This window comes from Microcebus murinus, chromosome 9 (genome assembly GCF_040939455.1).
Source record: "Microcebus murinus isolate Inina chromosome 9, M.murinus_Inina_mat1.0, whole genome shotgun sequence".
Classification (NCBI taxonomy): domain Eukaryota; kingdom Metazoa; phylum Chordata; class Mammalia; order Primates; family Cheirogaleidae; genus Microcebus; species Microcebus murinus.
In genome coordinates, this window is record NC_134112.1 from 80,072,751 (window position 1) to 80,099,524 (window position 26,774).

General features: G+C 41.1%; 1 protein-coding gene and 1 pseudogene across 1 annotated transcript in view; both read left to right on the top strand.

Annotated features, from left to right (window-relative positions):
- Positions 1-618: 618 nt before the first annotated feature.
- Positions 619-819, top strand: LOC142873097 (uncharacterized; annotated as a pseudogene).
- Positions 820-7,129: 6,310 nt separating this feature from the next.
- The window catches only part of SND1 (staphylococcal nuclease and tudor domain containing 1), a 425,525-nt gene continuing 405,880 nt past the window's right edge, over positions 7,130-26,774 (top strand). Inside the window, exon 1 of the mRNA XM_012789123.3 lies at positions 7,130-7,444. Coding sequence (XP_012644577.1) covers positions 7,367-7,444 — 78 coding nt within the window. The 5' untranslated portion in view covers positions 7,130-7,366. The remainder of the gene's footprint in view (positions 7,445-26,774) is intronic.

Genomic DNA, 26,774 nt, shown 5'->3' on the forward strand with positions numbered 1-26,774 from the left:
GGTCACCCTAGCATGCATTTCTGATTCCCTCTCCCTTGTCAATCTAAAGGCCTTCCCAGCCCTCGCCTGCAGTGAGGAGAGGCTTTAGGACAGGCACTTCTGGGAAAATTGATAAAAATGTGCAGATATTTCTGGGACTGGTATTTTTCTTCTTCTTGAAGACTCCTCCCTTCTCCTCCTCATCACTTCCACCACCCCCCCATTCCCCCTCGCTGCCTGTCTCCTCCCTCCTCCTCCTCCTCTTTCTTCTTCCAATGTCTGGTACTGAAGCAGCTATTTTGCAACTACAAAGGAAAAAGCCAAGAAAATTGCAGAGATGCATGCACTGAGATGTTTGAGCCTCTAAACAAATACTTTCAACTTCTTGATCTGTGAAAGAAAAATGTACAATAGTCTCTACAACCCTCCGCCCCTTCAATCTGAGGTTTTCCTTTCTGAAGTTTCAGTTACCGGTAGTCAACTGTGGTCCAAAAGTATTAAGATATTTTGAGAGAGAGAGAGAGACCACATTCATATAACTTTTATTACAGCGTATTATTATAATTGTTCTATTTTATTATTAATGTTGTTAATCTCTTACTGTGCCTAATTTATAAATTAAGTTGTATCATAGGTATAAAGACTATACTTTCAGGGATCACTTCTGTAGTTTGTTACTAGGGAAATTTCTGAGTGTGTAGAGCACGATAAACCATCAGGAGGAGGTGCCGTGTTCTCTCCTAAGCGTGAAGCTGGCTTTTGGTGTTGCTTTGCTGCAACTGCCACTTGCCATTGATAATTGTTCTTCTCTTCAGAGAGAGAGGACACAGTCTAAGTGGCTCCTGTATGTAAAAAAATGTATGTATAGGAAAAAACATAATGTATACATAGGGTTTGGTACTATCCAAGGTCTCAGGCATCCATTGGGGGGTCTTGGAACGTATCCCCAGCAGATAGGGGGGAACTAATGTCTGTTTATCTCATGAGTAATCTAGTTTGCTGTCCCTTGCTGAAGTTTTCCTCACTCTGAATTTGCTGACCTCAGCATTCTGGGAATAGAGAGGAAGGAATCCTCAATTTCATCCTTTCTTGATCATCTCAGTTTACAGAGACCCAGAACAACACGCTGCCATATAATAAAGGTGGTACCATTGGATGGAGTTTTCCTTATGACTCTTTTTATTAAAAATTTGTGTGGCAGGCACGGTCTGGAGTGATGAAACACGACAGTAGTCAAAACTTATAGCTTTAGCAGCAGCAAATCAATATACAATTATCTAAGGCCACTGAGAGAACCCAGAAGCATTGATTAATAGCATTTGGGAGAATAGAATGAAGGTTGACCTTGCCATTAAATGACAACAAGCCAAGGTATAAAGTCGATCCATTAACTAAAAGTTTTATAACCATTGCTCAAATCATATAGTTATAAAAACACATTATAACTTCTTAAATCCTTTACATCAAGTTGCTATATAAATAGGGCAATTTGGGAGGAAGAATGCATTGTCTTCCTTAAGTTGAAATAAATTTTGTTTTACTATGACATTTGAGAAATAATGTCTAAGCCTTATTTTACTTTTCTTTTTTAAACGACATTTGTATTCTGCTTTTAATTATAAACTTTTGTTGTCTGCAGCCTTGACTTCCTGGGCTGAGGCAATCCTCCTACCTCAGCCTCCCAAGTGGTTGGTACTACAGGTATGTACCACCACACCTGGCTAATTTTTTTATTAAAAAATTTTTTTTGTAGAGATGAGGTCTTACAATGTTGTTCAGGCTGGTCTCAAGCTCCTGGCCTGAATCAATTCTCCATCTTGTTCTCCCAGAGTGCTAGGATAATAGGTGTGAGCCACTATACTGGCCTTAAAATGTTTTTTTAAATGATAGCTTATACCATTCTGCATTTTAATCAAGTTCAGACCATGCAAAGCATATAGAAATGATTTCAAAGCTTATACAGAAGATTAAAAACCTACATAGAAGAGTACGATAACAGATATGACAGCAATATTCAGATTTAATCACATAGGCTGATGCTGTGCAATAAAGCCACTAGCCTCACGTGTTAAATTAATTAAAATGAAATAACATTAAAAATTCACTTCCTCAGTTGCACTGGTCACATTTCAAGGGTTCATTAGCCATGTCTGGCTGGTGGCTCCCATTTGGACAGAACATATATACAACATTTTAATCACTGCAGAAAGTTCTTTTAGATAGCATTGATCTAGACAACTTGGGTTTGTGAAGCTTTTCTTTTAAATAAATATACAGTGACGCTTCAAAACAGGAGGAGGAGGAGGAGGAGGAGGAGGCGGGGGAGGAGGAGGAGGAAAGGAAGGAGAAGGTGAAAGGTAGGACAGGGCCAGGTGGTAAGGGTGCTATGTCAAGGAGTTCACATTTTATATTGAAGAGTGGGGAGCCACTGGAATTTTAAGGAGAGAGTTAATGTGATTGAAAATTACATTTTACAAAGAATATCAGATTTATAGTATGGAGGATGGGTTGAAGTTGGAGGTGGGCTGGGGAGAATGGAGGCAGGAAATTACTTCATAGTGTTGAGTTTTTTCCTGTATTCCCAAATGAAACTTACCAGAGCATTAAAAACACTTTCTTTGGCCAGCTTCTGAATTCTACAGGTGCAGGCCCAGGCCGAAGGGGGCATATTTGGACACCTTAGAAGAAGGCTAGTCAAATAGCTAAGAGCAGACTATTTATGGTAGAAAGTTCTGGGTTCATATTTTGATTCCATCCTTATTAGCTGTTGAGCTGGAGTTGGTGGTTCACCTTTTCTATGCACTAATGTTCTCCTTTGTAGAAAGAGATTGATTATATCTACTTCGTAGGGTTGTTCTAAGGATTAAGTTATGTAATGTACGTAAAAGCATAGAGTCTGTTTAGTGCATATGTTTAGTGCTCAATATTTAGGCCATTATTACTGCTAGGAGCATATTTCCTAAATTTACTTTCAAAGAAGTTCAGGAAATAGGGTGTTTTGCTTGTTATTTTCAATGAATCTTGTCCATCTTCAGATTGCACACACACACACACACACACACACACACGCACGCGCACGAGTTGTGTGCAGTGTTGTCCACTGCACAAAAGAAGTCTTTTTTAAGGATTTCAAAGTCCTGTTCCTTCCTTAAAGGCACAATGGAAAGATCATGTGATTTAGAGTCATGGAAGCTAGTGTCAAATCCTTTCTCTATCAGTAATCATAAAAAATTTAACACATAGATTCAGGCAATGTTCTAAGTTTTTAATACATACTAACTCATACGATTCTGAAAACTGAAGCAACCCTTAGAGGTGGGTCCTTTTATCATTTTTATTTTACAGGTGATAAATCTAAGGCACAGAGATATGACACAATCTTCTGAAGGTTATACAGTGTGGGGGATGTAAACCCAGGCAGTGTGCTTTCAGGGCCTGTGACTGTGCTGCTGTAGATCCTGCATATTTCAGAGATTGATTCAGGAGTGGGGAATGAGGAAGAGGGAGGAATCACAGATGACATCCAGGTTTTGGCTGGCAACTGGGTAGTTTTTGTTGTCATTGTTTGGGCTGAGACATACACTAGGGAAGAGCAGGTTTGAGAGGAAAGAAAATTAGTTCCTTTTGAAACATGTTGAATTTCAGTTCTCCAGGTGACAGTCATAGGCAGGTCTCCAGAGTAATGAGGGACATATGGTCTGGAGCTCAAGAGAGATTTTAACATGAGCTATGTATCTGGGAATCATTGGCACACAGCCATGGGAGTAGATAGGATGTCTTAGGAAGAATGTTTAGAATTAGAAAAGAAGATGCCTTGAGAAGAATCCCGAGGGACAACAACATTAAGGGGCAGGCAAAGGAGGAGTCTTTCCCAACTGAGATGAGAAGGTGCAGCTAGGAAAAGAATACAAAAAGTATGGTATGTGATATCTCGGAAGGAGAACTACATTTCAAGCAGTGTCAAATGCTATGGAGACCTCAGCAAAGTGAGCTCTGAAAAACATCCGTTGAAAGTAGTACCAAGAAGGTCACTAATGACCTTGGAGAGAAGTATTTCTGTGAATTGGTAAGGGCAATAGTCAGAGTGCAGTGGGCTGAAGATTGGATGTGGGGTGAAGTTGTGGTGGCAACAAAGAATTTCACTTAGAAGATTTGCCTGTGAAGGGAGATCTCTGGAGAGGAATGTGAAGTAAAGAAATATTTATTTAATTAATTTACTTCTATAATGCAAGAAATTGGAGAAATTTTAAAGGCTAAAGAGAAGAATCCAGGATAAACTGAGAGTCTGTAAAAACAGGAGAGGGTAAATTAGTTCAACCTCTATGGAAAATAGTATGGAGATTCCTCAAGAACTAAAAGTAGACCTACCATTTGATATAGCAATCCCACTAATGGGTACCTACTTGACGGAAAAGAAGTCATTACATCAAAAAGACACATGCACTTGTATGTTTATTGCAGCACAATTCACAATTGCAAAGTTATGGAATCAACCTAAGTGCCCATCATCTGATAAGTGGATAAAGAAAACGTAGTACATATACAGCATGGAATACTATTCAGCCATAAAAAATAATGAAATAATGTCTTTTGCAGCAACTTGGATGGAACTAGAAGCCATAATCCTAAATGAAGTATCTCAGGAATGGAAAGACAAATACCATATATACTCACTTATAAGGAGCTAAATGGAGGGCATACATGGTCATACAGAGTGGGATAACAGACTTTGGGGACTAGGGGGGAAGATGGGATGGGAGTGAGAGATCAAAAACTACCTATCAGGTAAAATGTATACTATTCAGGTGACAGGTACACTAAAAGCCCTGAGTCTGCCACTATACAATTCATTCATGTATGCAAACCCACTTGTACCGCCTAAATCTATAAAAATAAAAAAAAAAGAAACAGGAGAAGGAATGATCTATTAAGAGAGTTCTCAGAGCTGGGCATGGTAGTGTGCACCTGTAGTCTCAGCCACTCAGGAAGCTGAGGCAGGAGGATTGCTTGAGTCCAGGTGTTTGAGCCTGGGCAACATATCAAGACCATATCTTTAAAAAAAAAAAAAAAGGTCTTTGAACAGGTAGATCCAGAACATAGATGGAGAGTTTAGCCTGAGGAGGAGGGAGTGTTTTCTTTGTAACAAGGCAGAAGAGAGGAATGAGAAGGAAGATAAAATTTTAGATTTGGTGGTAGGAAATGGAAGGAGATCTTGACAACTTTTTCTCTCCTAAGTAGGAGGCCTTATAAATATTTGAGAGTGTTGGATAGAGTGGAGTTGGAGTTAAGAGAACAGAGAATATTTAAAACAGACCCAGTGGAGTTGGAGATCAAACTGAGGAAAAGAAGAAATTCCAGGCAATGTGTGAGGATCCATTAATTCGCTGTGGCACCAACCTGCATAGTTGAGTGTTTTCTCTAGCTAAGTGGTAGTTTTAGAGAAGGTAGAGAGGTCTAGAGTTGAGGTTTTGACAGGTGAATACAATGAAAACCACTGGGGATTATAGATGAGGATATTGGTAGGACAGGAGCTAATATGATGGCCAGTGTATGGAGTCTAACCCAGGATTGGATCCAGGAGAAAGCAGAAGGGAGCCGACAAAGAGAGGGTAGAGGGGTTCAGGGACTTTATGTTCCAGGTAAACTTGTTCTCTTCTGCTCTCTCACTTGTTTGCTCTGAAACCAGCTGCGATGCTGTGAGCTGCCCTATAGAGAGACCCACGGAGCAAGAAACTGAGCCACTAAGGACAGCAATTAGGATCACAGAATGAGATGTTTGAGTTTACAGTTTTGGCCATGAAGTTATAATGCTTTATCTGTCCTGGAAAACGGTGGCTAACCTGGTGCAGAGGTCAAGTTTACTGAAGATGAGGTCAAGGAGCTGAGAGACCAGGGTACTGGATAAGTCATGGCCAGAAATATTAAAGTATTTTGGGATAAATGGATGGAGAAGAGTGTGCACCAGGTGTCAACAATTTCAGTGAATGACACGGTATGAGTTAGGGCAGGGTAGACAACAATCTCAATGAGATGGAGAGTGGTATAATCACATGAAATGAGCCCCCACAAAGTTTTTTTTTTTTTTTGGAAGATGGCAGCAAATTCATGGCACGGAAAGAGCACTAGAGATCTAGGAAGATGCTGACCTTAAAACTTGACTCTGGGGAATGTGAAGTATGGGAGAATAAGCAAAGCTTTTCTCAAAAAAGCTGCAGGGGAAGTGGTATCCTCAGTATAGAGTCAGCTTTTAGGACTAAATGATAACCCATGCAAGGGTCTTTGGCTTCACTTAAATATTTGTAGGCCCTGGTTCTTCCGTCCCTTCCCCCACCCCTTTACTCGCAAAGCTGGGGCTAGGTGAGATCAGGCGGTTGGAAGTGCTTCCCAATCGGTGAGGGCTGCCTCCTTCTGGCCCTGGGAAAGCATGAAGCGAGGCTTTTCCTAACTTCACTGGAGCAGCCGGGAAGAGGCCGAATAGAGGGCACGTGATCCTTCCAAGAGCTATTTACTCCTTCCAGCAACAAACCTTAATGGAGCGCCAGTGCTAGACCCCAGGTAAGCAAATACAAGCGAGACAGACTCCCGACTGCAGGCAGGGCGCGCGGCCGCGTTCCCGGTCAAGGCCAGTATCAGTGGGAGGTTTCACCATGCTCTGACTTTTCCAAGTTCTTCTCTCCCTTCTTTTAGCAGGGTAAAATGTCGGAAGTCAGTGTGCAGCCGGTACGAAGACTCCTTCAGGACCTAGCTTGCGGGAATCCCTCCTTCCAGCCCGCAACCTCCAATGCAGGTGAGCCCACCCAGCCCGCTGGCGTCAGAGTGGGCTCCCCACCGGCCGCGGGGCGGGGCTAAATGGGCGGGGCTAGGCGGGAGGGCGCGGCTAGCCCCGCCCACGGGGCTCCCATGGCCCCCCGCGCCCCAAGGCCAGATGCTGACGTGTCCTTTCCTTTCCACTACACCTCCCGACACTACCTACTCCGGCTGCCCCGGAAGTCCCGCCCCACACTTAGCCCGTCACCGCAAATCAGCTCTTTCAGCGCTTCCTGGAGCTCGCCACCCGTTTTGGGACCAAGGGGCGGGGCTCCGGAAACAGGGTGTCTATTGGCTTGAGGTCCGGCGGGCTCTGGGCGCTAATTGGCCAGAGAACGGTGGCGCTCTGGCACGCTTGCGCGGCGAGTAGAACGTGTGGCGGTGGCGGAGATCGCGTCTCCTCTTTCGCTCCTAGTCCCGCTACTGCTCTTGTGAGCGCCCAGAGCGTCCGTCCCGTCCGTTGCCCGCAGCTGGTCGCCAACCTGCCCCTCGCCTCGGCGGCCTCTCACTAACACCGACACCCACATTGACACCTCCAGCCGGGCGGGCCGCCTCGTTCGCTGCCTTTGCATCTCCACACATGGCCTCCTCCGCGCAGAGCGGCGGCTCCTCCGGGGGACCCGCGGTCCCCACCGTGCAGCGGGGCATCGTCAAGATGGTGAGAACGGGGCCCTGGACACTGACCCCTCTGCTTGCCTTCGGGCGGGAGTCAGGCGTTGAGTCCTCTTCACCTCCCGCCAGCCTGCGTGGTTTCCCAGATGCCCTTACCTCTCTCCTTCTTCACTTTTCACCCATTCTTCGTATCCCCTCACTAGACGGAACCCGACACGGACTCCTTGCTTCCTGACACCCTGGCATCAGGGTCACAGTGATTTCCGTGGCCGTGGCATTCGAATCTCCTGGCTGTCTACCAGGACAGATTGAATACTGATTGATTAACGGAGATAATTCGTTGGTAGCTCTCCTCCCATCCCCCGTCTTTCTGTCCATTTTGACATATGCTGAACAGTTTGCAGTTTTTCGAGATCCTAACATCTGCTCTTGCTCCTGGAACCCCAGGAGTACTTGGCCATTCTGAAGCTTTTCTCTTACCACCGACGCTCAGTTACTTGAAGTTTTCTCACTCTCTGGCCCTCTTTTCCTTTTCCCCTCCACCTCTTGTTTATAGTCAGTAGGCCTGAGAGCTCCTGATCTTTGTGTCCTTTTGACTTTTAAAACGTTAGGCTGGCAGTATCTTAGTAATCATTGTTGTTCTTTTACATCTTACAGATAAGGAGACGGGTTTAAAGATGGCAAGTGACTTGCCTAAGGTTGCAAGGTGGTTTGGATTGAAGCCAGGACAAGAACCTAAGTGTTCTGATTCCCAGTCCAGGGCTCTTAATACCATAAATTCTGCCTGATTTTATATCCCCTCACTTTCTACATTCTTGAATTTTGAATTTAACCCTGCAAGGTTCATTTTAAAAATTTACCCCTAGTACCATGATAATTTTGTAATATATTATAAACTTGCTTTACCACCTGCTCTCGTTGTTATCCTTCTCCCAACCCTCCCAATTCTTGGAACCTGACATTTCTTAGTTACTACCAGCTTTTCTGGTTGCAATGACTAAACTTCTAGGTTTCATTTCAGACTGCAGTTTTGACTTTTCCATCTGGAACAGCAAATATCCTTTATGATACTTCCTCCCAAGCTTCACGGTTTTTGCTATTGTAGAAAGTTTTTTAAAATTCTATTTTATTGTCCCATTGTTTTTCACAGGATTAAAATGTTCTGCAGGTTGTGAGTAAATTCAATTTCAATATTTTTCCCCTCCTATTCCTATGTGTTCTTTGCTTAGGTAATATCCTGCCATCAGCTGGGATTATGGGATTTTCAATATTGCATTTTCTCTTTATTTATACATAATGGAGACTCAGAATTTAGCAGAAACTGAATGAGAAGGGAATTTCCAACATCCACATATTTTTCCCCCCTTGAGATATTGACCTGACTCATGAAAGAATTATCCTGAAGCTGCTCCTCTTTCATTAGCTTTTTCAGTTGCACTGATCCTCTCTTCACCATGGGAACAAAGCATCGCTTGGCTGTCTGGTGTTGGGATTGGCAGCACCAAATGGATCTTTTGAAGTTTTTTCCTTGCTAAGTCTTACCTCTCATTTGTGGGATGGAATGGAATGAGGCAGAATGTATTTTTACTTCTACCAATACTGGAGACTTCCAGGGCAGCTGGAAGTCACCTCTCTATGAGGTGACTGCCTACAAATTTCCCCCATGGATACTGAATGTCAACAATTGCTTTTTTATTGTCATCTCTTGTGTTAGGTATTCTGTTTATATTATCTCATTTATAATACCTGGCAAGTAGATATGATTTTTGGCTACATTTTACAGATATGTAATTTGAGGTTTAGAAGGATTGGTTTACTGAAGGGCAGATACTTTATGTTGGTAATAGGAGCTGAGACTTGAACCCAGGCCTATCTGCCAGAGCACACACTCTTCAACATCATTCTATGATGCCTCTGACTCCAGGACTCTCCAGGGTATTACTTTATAACATGGAGAGCATGACCAGTGATGCATGGCTGCAAATTGCAGGAAAGTAAAGTGGACTGTAATTGAGTTGAGAAAAGATTAGATGTTACTCCTTGTCTTGTCCGGAAGCTGCTATTGTGGTAAGTGACTTCATTTGGTGCTGTGATCTTTTGTGTGCATAGGAGTGTGGTGTGGAAGATGGTTGACTCTGGGAGGTGGCATTTAAAATTCAGTGATTTGAGCAGTCTGCGTTGAGCAGACTGCACTGCATTCTCTAACCATACTACAGAGGATGGGTGAGTGAGTTACAGGCAGGGATTAGGGGAGGGAAGCCGAGTGAACTGCAGAGCGACAGGCAGATTTGTGCCAGGCTTAGAAGCCTTGTCTGGAACGAAAAATCGACCACTGGCAAACTGCTCTGTGTGAAGCTCTTCTGCTAAGCAAAGTTGTATTTTCCTGGAGAGTAATCGTTTCTAGTGGTACTAGAAACTGCTTTGTAAAAGTACAAAGGAGTTTGGAGCTCTATGACAGATGAAAGTGAGAAAGAGTTTGATGAGTAGGAAAACAGGAGATACTACTTTTTTTTTTTTTTTTTTTTTTTTTTTTTTGAGACAGAGTCTCACTTTGTTGTCCAGGCTAGAGTGAGTGCCGTGGCGTCAGCCTAGCTCACAGCAACCTCAAACTCCTGGGCTCAAGCGATCCTCCTGCCTCAGCCTCCCGAGTAGCTGGGACTACAGGCATGCGCCACCATGCCCGGCTAATTTTTTTTTTTATATATATATCAGTTGGCCAATTAATTTCTTTCTATTTATAGTAGAGACGGGGTCTCGCTCTTGCTCAGGCTGGTTTTGAACTCCTGACCTTGAGCAATCCGCCCGCCTCGGCCTCCCAAGAGCTAGGATTACAGGCGTGAGCCACAGCGCCCGGCCCAGGAGATACTACTTTTCTGCTTTTTGGGAAAGGGGCAGAAATCGGAACACTGACTAACCACAGGTAGGTGTGCTTTTCAGTGTGAACCCTCCAGATTTGTCTGGACTCGGGCTGAGCTGAAGGTCTGGAATGATCTAGGGTTGAGGTTTGCCACAGTGAAGTGGGGGGAATAGTCCTTCTTCTTTTGGCAAAGTGTTGTATGGCCACGAAATGCATAAGTTTCTTCTGGTCTCTGCTTTGCCATTCTAATCCTGTATTATTTTGTTTGAGGTTGAACAACTTGGGAATCAAGTTGTAAAACACTTTTATCAGTTTTTAAAACATGTTGATGATGGTAGTGCCTGTGTCTGCTATTGAGAGTAGAGGTGAAGGGACAGAGTTGGTTCTGGAATGTTTAAGACCTCCTTAAACATTGGGCAGTAAGTTGATTCAAACATTTTGGAGCTGTTCTGTTATGGAAAACGTCAGTGAGGATGATGGAAAAACTGAAGACAGATTTATATTTTCTGAGTTAGGATGAGATAGCAAGAATGTGGGTGGACAAAATATAACCTGGTTAAATAAATGTCTTTTTATCAAGTTAGATCTTATTGCCTTAAAACTGTGAAGGATTCCAACTCTGGGTTTCTTTGAATAATTTGCTAGGCCTCTGTAGCTGCAACAGAATATTGACAGCAGATGTTAAGTTGATGAGGTTGGGAGAAATCGTTGGGTACTTATTAAATAGTATAAATTCAGTTACCCCACTGGCAGCTACTTAGAGATGGCTACTTTCTCTGGTTTTACTAACCTGGTTTACTCTCTGTTTTTGAGATAGAAACCTTTTCTATGTCTTTTTGCTTTTACTTTTCCTCTAATTTTGTATGTTTGCATGTCTTTTCAAGCAGGAGAACATTTCAACAGCAGAATGAATTGGCCACAGTTCTTTAATCTTCTGTGCTTATCACAAGCAGCCATGGAAACAGCCTATCTTGTCTTGCCTATGGTGTGGAAGGCTAAAAGGAGGCCATTGCCAAATCCCAGTTCCCATTTCCCCCCACCTTCTCCCCTCACCCATTTAATTGCCCGAGAAGGGGAAAGGAATCCCTCTGCCAGTCTTCTGTTTTATACTAAGAATGATTCTCACTTCTTTAATTTCTTCAAGTTCAATGTCCCACATAAATGGTATGGGTTTAACCTGAGTTATTATGTAATATACACGTTTAAGGGTCTTAAAAGGAAGATAGGTAGTGGAGGTGGTCATTGTTCTGGTACCCTGGTGAGATTAGTAGCTGACATTAAGCCTACTGAATAAATATAAAGAATGGGAGACAGATAAAAAAAAAAAACTTGGTCTTAATCATATGCTTGCTTGCTTACAGGGCTAAGACTAAGGTTTTCAGACTTACTATCAGCTAGTCCTGTGTGTTCCCAAATCATTATTTTTCTTCCAGTAGAGGGAACATGCATGAAAAATGCCAAGAGCAGGCTCAATAAAAGTTAAATAGCATCTAGAACAGGCGTCCTCAAACTACAGCCTGCGGGCCACATGCAGGTGTTTTTGCCCGTTTGTTTTTTTACTTCAAAATAAGATATGTGCTGTGTGCATAGGAATTTGTTCATAGTTGTTTTTAAAGTATAGTCCGGCCCTCCAGCGGTCTGAGGGACAGTGAACTGGCCCCCTGTTTAAAAAGTTTGAGGACCCCTGATCTAGAACTTGTCAGTGTGTATACTTCTAGTAGCATTTTGTTACTACATGGAATTTATTGCTGCTCTGGCTCTGGTGAAAAGCAAAGTAGCATGCTTCAGGGCTTGAAACTAATAGTCAGGAAGGAACTAGCTCATATACGGTGTGTCTCATCAACATGGGTCGGGACTTCTGAGGCTAGTGACCAGTGATGGCAATAGTGGGCAAATGATTTGTTGAAGTCTATGCCCCAGTTTACTTAAAGAGTGAAATTTGGGAAACAAGTAAAAATTTAGTTTTTGTTTGTAGGTTCAAAAGAGAAAGTTGGCCAGGTTTTTAATTCAGGTAAGGTTATCTGAGGCCTGTTAAGCACTCACTTCTCATCATGGGCTAACTATCCATATGACAGATGTGGTTCTAGCAGGGCACAGTGGATATCTTTTGGGGTCTGGTTTTTGGATTTATTTCATTTCTTCAAGAAGAGCATAGCTAAAACTGTAGGAAATTCTGTACCTTATCAGGGGAAAGGAATAAAATAGAGACTCAACTCTTACTGGTTTTATGTAGCTTTTCCTCTTATTTCTTGTTGGGAGGTGGATACACACCCAGTTTCTGTTGCTGCTTCCTCTCTTGGGAGACTGACATATGCTTTTTGTTTTTACAGCAGAAATTGATGCAGAATCACAGGTTGTGAACATTTGATACAGATGGAGTGTTACGGGATTTCACTTTCATGAGACTCAGTATGATAAATTAATGTTATGTTTTTCCTCACTTAGCTCTAATGTTTAAGAAAAAAATGAACAGTGGTTGCAGTTGGCATTTTTTAAAAATTAGGAAGTTCAGCAACTTATAGGAAAAATAAAACTAATGAAAATGTTGATGTCATTTTCAGATGCCATTTTTGAAATTTTAATCTATGATATAAACCTGGCTTGGCACATTTTCTCAGTTTCTATGCTTACAGTGAGTGACTTAAGACACCATCTCCTCTCTATCAACAAATTTTGAAGTGCTTAAGTTCTCTTTATGTGTGAAGTATTCTTCTTGGGATGGTTTTGTAACACCACCTTCATTTGTAATAGGAATCACGGAGATTTGGGGAATCTAATATATTAAAGTTAATAAATCTAATTTCCAGGAACATTGTTCCTAGAAGCAGCATGGCAGAGATGTGAGATCATTGGCCTAGAAGCTGGGATACAAGTTCTGGCCTGGGTGCTGACATTCTCCATCTGGGTAGTGTTGAGTAAGGTATTCCACCTCAAACTCTCTTTTCCTCCGAAGTGAGGTGGCTGGTCTCTAAGCATCTTCCAGTCCCATAAGGCTGTGATTCTATAAGAAACCCTGTGTTACATTTCTTTTAGGCATGCTGAAACAAAGCTGAGAAATGTCATACCTTATGGCAGGCTTGACTTTGAATTGCTGCTTATCCTGCATGAAGCATGTTTTCTATTTCCACTGCTTGGTTTTTTTGTTTTTTTGGAGAAGGTAGATTTTTCTAGCATGGAAGGCCAGAGGGTTAGAATTTGAATTAGAATGACTGGATAGTGGAGTGGGTAGAGGGTAGATAGAAATAAGGGGGGTTCTTGGCTTCTTTTCAGTAGTGGTATCAGGATAAACTACTGAGAATGGTTGTTTGTAAGCTAGTGGAACACGGTGCCAGTGGATTTTATTCACCCAGTTTTATCTCTATCTCAGAACACACAGACCATGACATTTTCCTGGAGGCAGCAGGTCCTGACTTGAGAAAGGTGGGGATGAGGAGGGAACTTAGGGATCCTCTAGCTCATGGGGAGAGTCTATTGCCCTGCTCTTGACTGGGAGACACAGGCGGGAGTGTGGGGCATGATAGGGTTCTGAGTTCTACTTTTCTTGCGTGGAGCCAGATCTTTTTGTTTTTTTCTTCCTCCATGTCTTTTCCCCTTCCATTTAATGTGCAAATACAGGTTGAGTATTCCTTATCTGAAATGCTTGGGACCAGAATTGTTTTGGATTTTTTTGGATTTTGGAATGTTTACATTCTGTTTATAGTTCAGCATCCCTAATTTGAAAACCTGAAATCTGAAATGTTCCAGTGAGCATTTTCTTTGAGTGTCATGTCAGTGCTCAAAAATACTTGGATTTTGAAGCATTTCAAATTTTTGCATTAGAGATGCTCAACATGTATAGGCAGTCATCTTAGCCTATTCTTGGTAGTTCCTCATGTGGTTTCTTTTTGAGTTTATTTTTTATAGTAAGACTTGTTAAATTTTTCTGGGAGTAGATTTAGAATGAGAGAAGAATCCAGTGAATTCCTAAATCATTGCATCAGGACCATCTAGGAGACCCTTTATATCAGCTGTCCCCACCTTTTTGGCACCAGGGACTGGTTTCATGGAAGTCAATTTTTTCAGGGATGGACTGGGTGTGGATTGGGGGCTGGGGGGAGGTGGAGCTCAGTTGGTGATGCAAGCTGCATCATCATGGGGGAGCCAGCTGCAAGCGATGGGGAGTGGCTGTAAGTACAGGTGAAGCTTCTGTAAGTACAGGTGAAGCTTCACTCACTTGTCACTGCTTTCCTCCTGCTGTGCTGCCTTATTCCTAAGTTTCATGGAAGACAATTTTTCCATGGATGGGGATGGGCGGGGAGCTCAGGGGGTGATGTGCAGCCCATTTCCTAACAGGCCGTGACCTGGGGTTTGGGGACCACAGTTTTATAGGCACTGAATTAGGATTTCTGGGGCTGGCCTGGGAATCTGTTTTCATAAAAGCTACTGCTAGGCAATTCTGAATGAATCAGTTTGGGATTAATCTGAGGCAGGCATTGAGACCCACTGATCTTGTTTAACTCCTGTGCTGTATGTAGTTGAAGGGGTAGGACATAGATCATAAATGAAGTGGTGAATGTTTGTGGAGGTGAGTGCACCAGAATTTTATGAGGCGAGTAGAGTTGTTTCTCTCTCTTTTTTGGCATTTGCCTTGATAATTCCCAGTGTACTTTATATTCCTTTTAATTTGTAGCTCTTTATTGGGCTGGTGTCCTTAGGGTCCATTTACAGTGACTCTCAGATACTATTCCTGGGTCATAACTGACAGCTGAGTTGTTGTTTTGTGTGCCTGATTTAGGCCATATGTTCATTTTAACACTCATCTGCCACTTTTCCTTCTATTTGCATAGATTCCTAGCATCTTCCTATAATTTGGCACCAATAACTTGGCACATTATTGCTATGGAAGTCTTTAGTGTCAGTTACAAATACAAAGATTCTATGTTCCTCACTTTCTGTTCTTTTAATCCTGAAGAGCCTCATCCTTGGGCCTTTTGGCTTAATGGTCTATTTAGATCTGTCCTGTCTTATTTATAAGCTCCATTCTTAACAAAAACAACTACAATCCAAAATGATCTACTCAGTGATCTTAGTCGTTTAATTTCACTAGCTTGTCTAATATGGAAATAAACTTTTCTTGTTTCAGGTCTTATGAAGTCCTTATGAACATTTCAGGTCTTATGAAGTCCTTATGATTAGGGGTCACATTTGCAGTTTACTTGGGGGCCTTTCATCATTTTGGCCAATGGTTTTCCAGTTTATTCTGGAATTCCTTCAAAATGCTCAGGTGGATGACATCCAATATTAGTAATTTAATAATTGATATTTATTTATTTTTTATTTTATTTTATTTTATTTTTTGAGACAGAGTCTCACTTTGTTGCCCAGGCTAGAGTGAGTGCCATGGCATCAGCCTAGCTCACAGCAACCACAAACGCCTGGGCTCAGGTGATCCTTCTGCCTCAGCCTCCCGAGTAGCTGGGACCACAGGCATGCGCCACCATGCCCGGCTAATTTTTTTTTGTAAATATATATATATATATTTTTTTTAGTTGGTCAATTAATTTCTTGCTATTTTTAGTAGAGACAGGGTCTCGCTATTGCTCAGGCTGGTTTCGAACTCCTGACCTTGAGTGATCCGCCTGCTTCGGCCTCCCAGAGTGCTAGGATTACAGGCATGAACCACTGCGCCCGGCCCCTCCCCTCATGTTGTTTAGAAACAGAAATGGAGTTATAGTCTATGTGTCTGGCAGTTTTCTTTTTTTTAGTTAATTGTCATGGCTATCTTTCTATGTCATATTTATATATCTACCTCGTTCTTTTTTAATGGTTGAGCAGTATTCCATAGTTTAGACATTTATCTTTTATTGACATGTTTTTAGCTTTTCATAATTCTAAATATTGCTGCATTGACTGACTCTTGTGCTATAAGATAGATTTCTATAAGATAGAATTTGTAAAAGTGTAATCACTGATACCTTTTTTATAATCATTTAGTGTTTTTGGTGGTGGTTGGGGTACTTTTTAACTGTTATTTCTTTGAAGTATCATCTTAGATCAAATTTAGGGCAAAACACAGCTTAACATCTCATTACTCATTAATTACATGTTTTGTGGTTTTATTTCCCCAGTAAGAGTATGCTTGAAAGCCACTTTGTCTCTTCGGTGGAGAGCAGAGCCTGGCACTTGGGCCTTGATAAATAACTACAGTTGTAGCCATATGGTTCCAGTTTCTTTCCGCCCAACCCTTGGATACCAAAATCTAGATATGCTCAAGTTCCTTATATAAAATAGCATAGTATTTGCATATAACCTATGCACATCCTCCTGTATACTTTAAATCATCTCTAGATTACTTATAATACCTAATATAATAAAATGTAAATGGTTATTATACTGTATTGTTTTTTAATTGTATTTTTTATTATCTCCCCTCAGAAATATTTTTGATCTCCTGTTGGTTGACTCCATGGATATGAGGGCCTACTGTACTTCTTAATTGCTTGACCCCAGGTATTTTAAGGTCTTTGTACTGACAGGTGGGGTAGGCCCTTTTCAGCTTTGTCCTTGTCTGCTTTCTGAGTTCAGGAGAGCTCCATGACTAAGGAAATTTGTGACTACCTAAGGTGCAATGACAGATGGATGAGAAGCAAAGTCATGGGAGAGAAGTCTGACTTTTTTCCTACTGGCTGGCACATAGTTCTTCCTCTTTTTTCTTTTTCTTCTTGGATAAGAAGGTGGGGGTGGTGTGATGTTGTGATATAATAAGAAATGTATATTTCGTCTTGGTCTTCCTGGCACAGAGCTCTTAAAAAAAACCCTCCTAATTTCTCCCTTGCAACCTCACCTGAGTTTATGTTAATGAGTGACTTTGGAAAACTCCAAAGAATGGGGGTTGGTCTCTTTAGCCTCACGCTGCCCCTTCTCCAGGAAGGGTAGAAGGGCTGAACAGAAGAGCTAGATAGAGATTGAGCTTGATCACCAATGGCTAGTGATGTAATCATTCATGCCTGTGTAAGGTAACCCCCTTAAATGATGGGGATTTGAGGGTTTGGAGAGCTTTGGGGTTGGTGAACCCAGGGAGGTGCATAAAACTTCCAGTAATGTAGTAAGTAAACTATTTTCTGGAGTTATGTGAGCCATTCTAGCAAATTAACAAACCTGAGAAGAGGCTTACAAGGTCCCCCATTTTCTAGCCAGTCAGTCATAAGGGAGGCTTGGACTTGGCATCTGCAGTGGGGGCAGTCTTGTAGAACTGTACCCTGAACTTGTGGATCTGATGCTAACTCCAGGAAGACAGTGTCTGAATTCAATTGCATTGTAGGACATCCAGTTGGCTTGGTGTGGGGAAGAATCCCACACATTTGGTATCAGAAATGTTGGTGTGAGTACAGATGAAAAACAGTTATTTTTCCTTTTTAGGGTGGTAGGTGATAGTAAACATTACAACATCCAGCATGGGTAACCCTGTCATTTTTAGAGTTTGGAGAAAAACTGCTGGGCTTGGAGATCTGGTTTGCAGGCTTTTGGGATTTTGGAAGTGCTCATCCCAATCCTGGTATTGGTTTACCTGGCTTCAGATGTGTGTGTACTCACTTCTACCATGTTTTTTGATATATCACTTTATTGAATTTTTGGAAATCTTTTTGGCAGTCAACTGTTTATAAAATGTAAATTATTTTATTTTAAAAGGCAACTTAATTTTACTATTGACAATGAAAAATCATTGTTAAAGAAAAAATTATTCATGACACTTGTTAAAGATGGTAAGGCAGACTTTAGACTTAGTTCAAGGGAAGCTGTGGCGATAGGTATAGGGACCATTGTAATGGGGTCTTGCAGTGGGTGGGGGGCGGAGATTTAGAGATCAACTCAACTATGACTCCAACAAGGTCAAGTGGGAGTTTATAACCAAGGAGAAGGGAGGGTGGAGGTCAGTGGTGGGAAATTACTAAGAGGAAATATCAATCCTAAGGAGTTTCTGACTAAACTGACTTGGTAAGATTCTTACTGAAGGCTGGCCAGGGTGATAAGATATCTAGGGTAGTCAGATACCAAAGGTAGAGAATTTTCTCTAAACTAACTTAGCAGGATTCCTTTCCAAACTGGGTTCTACAAGGATAGAGAGGGAAGCCAAAGTCATGCCTAGGTAAGCAGAGGACTCAGAGAAGCTTGGCTAAAGTTTTAGTCAAAGGAGGGAATCTTTGTCACTAGTGTTACCTGACATAAGTAGAAAGTACTGTTAGATAATCTATAATGAAAATAAAACATTACTAAATTCTATCTAGGTGTTGTCATTTTGCAGAGAGTTCTGAGTTCTACTTTCCAACAAAGAAGTTAGAGTCTTCCTAGCACCATGCTGAAACTTTCTTCTTGATTTAAAAGGAAGGATTGAAAGAGAATTGAAAAGGGAATAGTTCTTATGTATGTGAAAATATTATTAAATGCTAGTACATACAGTGATCATGTACCACCTAAAAACTTTTTTTTTTTTAAACCAGTCCATGCTTAGGGAAACACATACTTTATGTCTTGGAGCAGAACTGAACTGATTTTCTGGCTGTGGTTTAAATCATTAGTTTCACTGATGACTAGCTGTGTAGCCTTGGGCAAGTAATTTTACCCCTTAAAGTTCCAGGTTTACCTGTATAATGGGGATAATAACAGAACTCACTTCATGGGGCTGTTGCTGATGAAATGAGAGAATGCTTGTAAAATACTCAGTGCAGTGTCTGGCTCAGTGTCTGAGCACACTGGTGCTCAGTAAACATTAGCTGTTTTTAGTAGTCCAGTGGTGTCCAGACAGACCCCAAGTCAGATGAGGATGAAAATGGAACTGAGGCAAAATGTGAGATATACAGACACAGCAAGTTTTAGTGATGCTATTCAATTTGAAGGACTTCCTTTAGTTTTGAGATTATATTATTCCTGCCCTTTTTTTTCAAGGGGGAGTAGCAGTAAATATCCTTTATAAATATATTTTCTTTAATGTCTTTGGCAAAATATAAACAATGGAAAACATGTCAGTCCCTAAATTATTGGAGGTGGGGGAGACTTCACAGGTTTGTGAATTTTAGTGTGGGAATCCCTGGCGTAGAAGAAACTGGCAAATGTGTAACTAACTCTTCTGAGTTCAGAGGCATCATCCATTAAACTGTTATTTAGGAAAGATTAAGCAAATTTAGGTACTAAGTGCAGTTGTGTGTGTGAATACTGGCTATTATTCAGTATGTCTAGATAAGCAAATATACAACAGGCTCTCTCTGTCCTACCCCCTCTTCTAGCACCCTTATCCTGTCCCCCCCCAGAAAAACACTTATCAAAACTTAATACATTTTGAACAAAATTTTTACTACAGTGTAGTATGTTTTTCTTTGCTATAAGGGGGAACTCGGTAATTCCAATTTGTTTTTCTGTTCTTCTTTGCTGACTCCCAAAACCGCCAAGGATGTCTCCCAGGGAAGAGCAATAGGATCAGTGAGCAGAAATTCATTCTTTGTAAGTAAGAACCCCTTACCTGGCCTCAGCACCATTATAAGGACAGGGTGACTTACATCTGGTCTGCTCAGGACTGTTGTGGCTCACACCTGTTGTCATGGCATAATTAAATTGGTAACACCCTATTTTATTCTCAGAAGTGTCCTGATCTGAGTGATAAAATGTATGCTTTATGGGTTTAGTAAGAACAAATTTAGGGAGGAAGAAGAGTGTGAGGTGGCACAGTCCTCAGAGACCAGTATAAACTGAAGGTCGATCATCTCTGTAAATTCTCACTGCTGGGATGGCCAGAGAGGAAGAGGGCCTCATAGCTGAGAAGAGAGCCTTTTGTGGAGAGTTAGGTTAAGCTTGGGACCCTAGGCTATATGTTTGATTCTGGGTAAAGCTTGGGCTGATGAGGTTTTAGTTGTCAGTCTCAAATTATGTTGCTGGTAGAAGCGAGTAGCTTTGTTTTTTTGTGGAAGGAGCAACTTGTGAATTTAATACTGATGGTTTTCTTAGAGAATGGATGGGTTGGAAAATTCAGATGTGATATTTTGGGATCAGTTTATTTGTTTAAAAAATCTTTTCAGGGGAGAGAATGAAAGTGACAGGTGGGTGACTTGACAGAGACAAAGGAATAAATAAAATGGTTGAGATAAAAGACAGGAGAAGTATAGGTAGGAATACTAACAGATTTTTTTTAATTAAATTAAGAAAATTTTTTCTTTCTAGAAGGGTACACACAGATGTTCTTGAAAACAGCTTTGAGCAATCTGGATTTGACATGCCTAAAGTGTCTAAGGGTGGCTTGATGTTTGTAGTAGAGAAAGGAAAAAGAAATGAGTGTCCAAGTTTTTGTTTCCAGTCTCTGGAATATACTAATGTGATGCTAGTGAACTTCTCAACTTTATGAATTCAGTTCCAGGAGAGGGAAAATCCACTCCTTTATAGCTTTTAACACAAGGGCATTTTTATTTTTGGTAACAACCCAAAACACAATGACTATGCCAAGTGAAATTTATGTACTTACCTATTAGGAGTCTATCCCACGTCTTAATGAGAAAAGTGGTGCTTTCTATTCCTGCCTGTGTGGAAAGTAGAGGGAGATTCCAGAGTACCTGGGTCCTGGAATCCCGCTGAGATCTATTATTCTGTGTGCAGTAATTACTTGTATTATTACTTGTATTATTGCAAGTGTGCAGTGATTACTTGCATTTATTGCAGGTGAGCCCTTTCACTGCATAGAAGCCAGGAGGCTGCCCCTGTTATTTAAAAGCTGAGTTATCTTGTTAAACTCCTCTCTTAGGAGAGCTTTAGAATCTCCTGAGACTTCCCGCAGGTTCTCTGCTGAGCACAGGCCCAGCCCTGCCCTTGTATTAGGCAACGGAATTCCAGCTCTAAAGAAATAACTTTCTGTTACATACATAGCAAGGCAATGTGGGGCTGCTAGTCTGGACTGCTTGGGTTCCATTAAATTCTTAAGCGTTTCTGAATCGATGCTTTTAATGAAAGTACATACCTCTCTTACTCTCGGGTGAGAAGAAAATGTCTTTCTTTGATTATCAACAGGAGAAGCTGGAAGGCAATGTAGAAAGAGTGATAAGCTCAGGAGTCAGATTACTCGAGGAAAAGGAACTCAGAAAATGGATTTTTGAAGGTGGTGATGGCATAAGGCTAAACATATATTAAAGGTGCCCCATGAATCTGAGCTGTCCATAAACTTTCATTTGAAATCTCTATACTTTATATGGTAAAGAATTTAATTGACTTGTTATTCATTGGAGAAAGTGTCCTATTAAAAAAAAAGAGGTATAGGGAATCACAAGGCTGTGCTTTAGTGATAGCACTAGGGTAGGTAGAATATTGTGGGTGTTGTTAATGAAAATGGATGAGCAATCTCTTTTATTGGCAGTGCTTGCAGTGAAGATATAAACAAGTTCCGAATTGTGGCCAAATAGCCTTTGGTTTAACTTCTTGAAGAGATACGCAGATTTTGTTTTTTTTTTTTTTTTTTTTTTTTGAGAGAGAGAGACAGGGTCTTGCTCTGTCGCCCGTGGTGGAGTGCAGTGGTGTGATCACAACTCACTGTAAGCTTGAACTTCTGGGCTCAAGTGTTCCTCCTACCTCTGTCTTCCAAGTAGCCAGGACCAGAGGCACGTGCCACCACACCTGGCTAATTATTTATTTTTATTTTTTGTAGAGAGAGGGTCTTGCCATGTTGCCTAGGCTGATCTTGAACTCTTGGCCTCACGTGATTCTTCCATCTTGGCCTCCCAAAGTGCTGGGATTACATGCATGAGACACTGTGCCTGGCCTAGATTTGTATATTATGGTGGAGGATGGACATTGCCTGGGACACCAGCAGCACAATGGAAAGGAATGACAAGTTAGTTCTCTTGTAATCTCCAGCTATGTTAGATGACTGGGGACTTCGGCTTTTATTCCTTTATGATAGTCTCCCTAGAATTTTAATGGTAAGGAGAATCCTGGAAAGTGTGTTAATTCAGCAGTAAAGGACGCTGAGATGTTTTTGGTGGATTTATGCTTTGTACTTTGACATTGAAAATTGACTATCAACATTTTAAATATAAAAAGTTTCCAAACAAATTTGGAAAATAAATTGGGAAAATTAATGCTTTTCATGGGTAGCATAGAAATTGTCTTATTTTCTCAAGTTCTATGATCAGTCCTGCATTAAACCAAAATAAATATATTAGACATTCTTTAGAGATGATTCACTCTGAATAATATTATGTATTATGCTTAGCATCCCAATTGCTGTAGGTTAATTTTAAGAAAAATGTACATGACTTTGTATAAACAAACCTGAGGAACAGTAAATGCAATATTTTTCATTTCTCTAAGATATTTCAGGATCTCTGGTATGCTTTCATTTAGTTGTATCTGGTACACAGTCCCCATCCCCTTTTTATCATTTTATTATCATTTGATATTTTGTACAGTACATTTCACTCAGGGACTCAATGATGGTTTGCTGTGAGGAGAAGAGGTGATGGCTCTCAGTCACTGGGGTTAGTAAGTAATACAGCAGCTGTACTCCCTTCCTCTGGATCAGGAGTAGCTGCACTTCTTTCCTTTCTCTGGGAATAGGAGTTGAGGAGGAGGAAAGAGTCACAGTTAAAGGAAGTTTGGTCTAGACATCTGGGTCCAGTGAGCTGAGCTCTGGAATGGGATCCCAGGCTTCTCCACCCTGCTTCTCCTCCATCCACTCCTGAAGCCAGGCAGACTCTTTCATCATCTTCAGTTTCCTTAACAGAAGACCAGTAGTGTCTTTTGGCAGTTGCTTTTTATACCCGTAATATAACATACATTCAAGAGAAATAAGAGCCTCAACCTTCCTCTCTAGTATGTGTCCACATGGCGTGGTTCTGAAACTATATATTCTGAATGTGTCTCCAAAATATGAACAGAAAGACTTCATCAGTTATTTCAAACCCACAGAATAGGCTGAGGCCACATACCCTAGAAGTATATATTTTGAAGTAAGAAATAGTAAATAGTTGATGCCTTATTAAAATGCTTTAAGTGGTTTAAAATTTCTGGTAGTACCAACACCAAATCTTTGGACTAGGACCCCAGTCCATCATTGTTTGGTAAACACTGTTACTGATTGGGCATTGGAAAATATTCAGAAGGCCTGGTCCTTGGAATTGTTAACTGTACAGCTGCTGGGTGCAAGATGACATCTGTAATACATACATATGCACATACATTGCCTAGACTAGACCTTTACATCAAAGTTATAGAGTCTAGAATGATGACTTGATGTTTGTAGGAGTTGCATTATATTCCATTATGTAAACTATGACATTAACTTTGTCCAGCTGGGATCTGGCAAATAGGGGTGGAGTTGGATTTTGAGCATGTCAGAGACTGTGACCTTGCTTGATAGTAGCCTAAGCTTGTTTGTGCCTGCCACTCTGGGCACCTCCTTCCCTGTCACAGTGTGTTCTTTTCCCATCCACTTACATTTCTGTCTCAGCTTCTTTCCCAAAGATAAAAGGAAATTATGTTACTCTGTCATTGCTATTAGTTTAGGCATTTGGATATGTTTTTGTTACCATGGTATTTGGATATAGGCTTTGGGATATAAATCTGAGAGATTCTTGTCTTTTAAGCAAGAATGAATATAAGAATTATGGAGAATATAATCATAGAAGAGATAACATTCGCTCAGACACTAGGTATCCCTTTGGGGAATATAGGAAGTGACTGAGAAAAGTGGGAAGACAGTTGAATATCGAACAGTTAATTGGGAGATTCTCCAATGTGGTTAGGGATATAGATTTGAGTGGTTTCCATTGAGAATAGAGTAGGCTTGACAGCTCACAGGAAATAATCAATTGAGTGGTCAGAAATGAGTAAGGTAAGACATTACTGAAAGAGGTAACAAGGGAAATTCCACATTCTGTAAAAAGAGGACTGATGAGGGAAGCAAGCCAGAAAGTATATTGCCAGAAATAACATGCACTTCCTAGGAGTTGTATTAGAGAAGGCAGAGACAGAAGGTTGGACAAGGAATTACACTCTGGGGATGGAGAATCCAAGTGAGGGAAGGAGTAGGTGAGGGCGTGCTTGCCTATAGGTTATGCTGAGGGGGCAGACGGCTTCGGAGAACATTTGGGCCACCTCAGTCATTATAGCAGAGAAATGGATAAAGTACCTGTGAATATAGCACATGCTCTTAGGGGTTCGGCTCTTGCTAGCCTCAGAAATCCACTAAGCTTTGAGCTGCTTGATGACAAGGACCCTGTCTTAATTGTTCTTATCGTCTTTCTCCAGAGTCTAGCACTGTACTTGATATATAGTAGGGCCATTCATTTATTCAATGAAAATATTATGCTTTGTCTCTGGTCTTGTTCTGGGCTCTGGGCTTACCATGGTCAACAAGATAAACATAGTCCTTGCCCTTACAGAACTTCCAGCATAGAGAGGAAGACTGTTACTAAACAATTATACTATTATTTAATATTGTGATGAGCTCTATGGGAGAGAAGTGTAGTGTTCAGGGAGCATACACTGCAGGGCAGCTGACCTAAGTCTGGCGACTGGGGAAGACCTCTTGGAGGAAGACCAAAGTGAGCAAATTTGCTGATGCTCATATGGCATTTAGGGTGGAGAATAGAGGCAGGGAATTAATGGTCAACATTTCTCAAACTTCACTGTGTAAGGATCACCTAGGGACCTTGTGAAATGCAGATTCTGATTCAGTATGTCTGGGGTCCGGTCCAGGTTTTGCTTTTCTTTTTTTGTTTTGATACAGGGTTTTATTCTGTTGCCTGGGCTAGAGTACAGCTCACTACAACCTCTCACTTCAGGGCTCAAGTGATCCTTCTGCCTCAGCCTCCCAAATGTGTAGCTGAGACTATTGGAGCACACCACCATACCTGGCTAATCAGGATTCATATTTCTAACAAGCTCTCTGGTGATTCCTGGTCTGTAATCTCCTTCAGAAGCTTCCTATGCATGCTTCTCACTCTGCCTTTTTTTTTTTTTTTTTTTTTTTTTTTTTTGAGACAGAGTCTCGCTTTGTTGCCCGGGCTAGAGTGAGTGCCGTGGCGTCAGCCTAGCTCACAGCAACCTCAAACTCCTGGGCTCGAGTGATCCTTCTGCCTCAGCCTCCCGGGTAGCTGGGACTACAGGCATGCGCCACCATGCCCGGCTAATTTTATATATATATATATATATATCAGTTGGCCAATTAATTTCTTTCTATTTATAGTAGAGACGGGGTCTCGCTCAGGCTGGTTTTGAACTCCTGACCTCGAGCAATCCGCCCGCCTCGGCCTCCCAAGAGCTAGGATTACAGGCGTGAGCCACAGCGCCCGGCCTCACTCTGCCTTTTTTTCCCTTTTGTTTCTATTGAAAGATGATGGAATTCAACTTTCATTTTTCCCTCCCCTCCAGTCTACAGCTGTGGTAGCTGCAGTGATATAACCTAACTGTTCAGTGCTTTCAAACTGTAGTTTATAAGCAGTAGAAGCTCTTGCTGTCCCCTCTATGTGTCATGCTAGCTGAAAATATTACTCTACTGCCCTTGCATTTTGATCCAGACAGCCTACATTGTAGAGAAGGCCATAGATATGGGGGCAGGAGGAGGAAATCTTAGGATTTGATAAGGAAAAAAGAAAATAAAACCCAGTGTCTTACAAATTAACAGAATTTCTCTTGATATTTTCCAAAGCATCTTTTGTGTTTCTAGATTAGGGTGGAGGACTCAGTCTTTATTTTTGATAAACGAATACCTTTTTGGTAATGAAGGCCAACTCTTTGAAGTAAAGGGATTGTAAACAAGATTATAAAGCTTCACTTAAACCAAAAATATATATAGTGAAAGTTCTTAATCCCTGTAACTCTGAACTTTCATCATTTCTTTCTCAAAATTTTGAGACATTAAGGTGTTTCTGGCTTTTCTGAGTATAAAACCTAATTAGATCATATTTATATGTAATTTTTAAAAATCTCCACCAAATAACTGGCATAGAAAGGAAAAGGGATCTCCCTAAAACCCAAGGTCTTTTTTGGGGTGATAGACTTTTTGAATGGTATGCTCAGAGAAGGTTTGATTTCTCTGATTTGAAAACATCTAACATTTTATTTCATTTGGAAAAGAACATGAAACAATGAATGAGTCACATTGAAAGATATAGGCTCTACAACATGATAATAGTTTTGACGTTCACATTCTTGGAAGTTGTGTGTGCATGGAGAGGGAGATTAGGGGTAGCGAGAGACAAAGTTTCAGAACCACCAATGAGACCTACTTCTAGTGATATGTTTATCATTGAGGCTTTAAAATAGCCTGTAGTATGTTTAGCATCTTCAAAGGTGTTTTTTAAAGCTTTTTATTTTGAAATAATTTCAAACTTTAAGAAAAGGTGGAAGAATAATACAACTCCTGTGTTGCCTTTCCCCAGAGTCCCCAATTGCCTTATCATCCACTATGCATATACAGTTGGTATTCACAGTAGTTATGTTTTATAAGGTTGCAAACACTGAATTAGTGAATACTGTTCACATTGCTACTAGGGGAAATACAGGG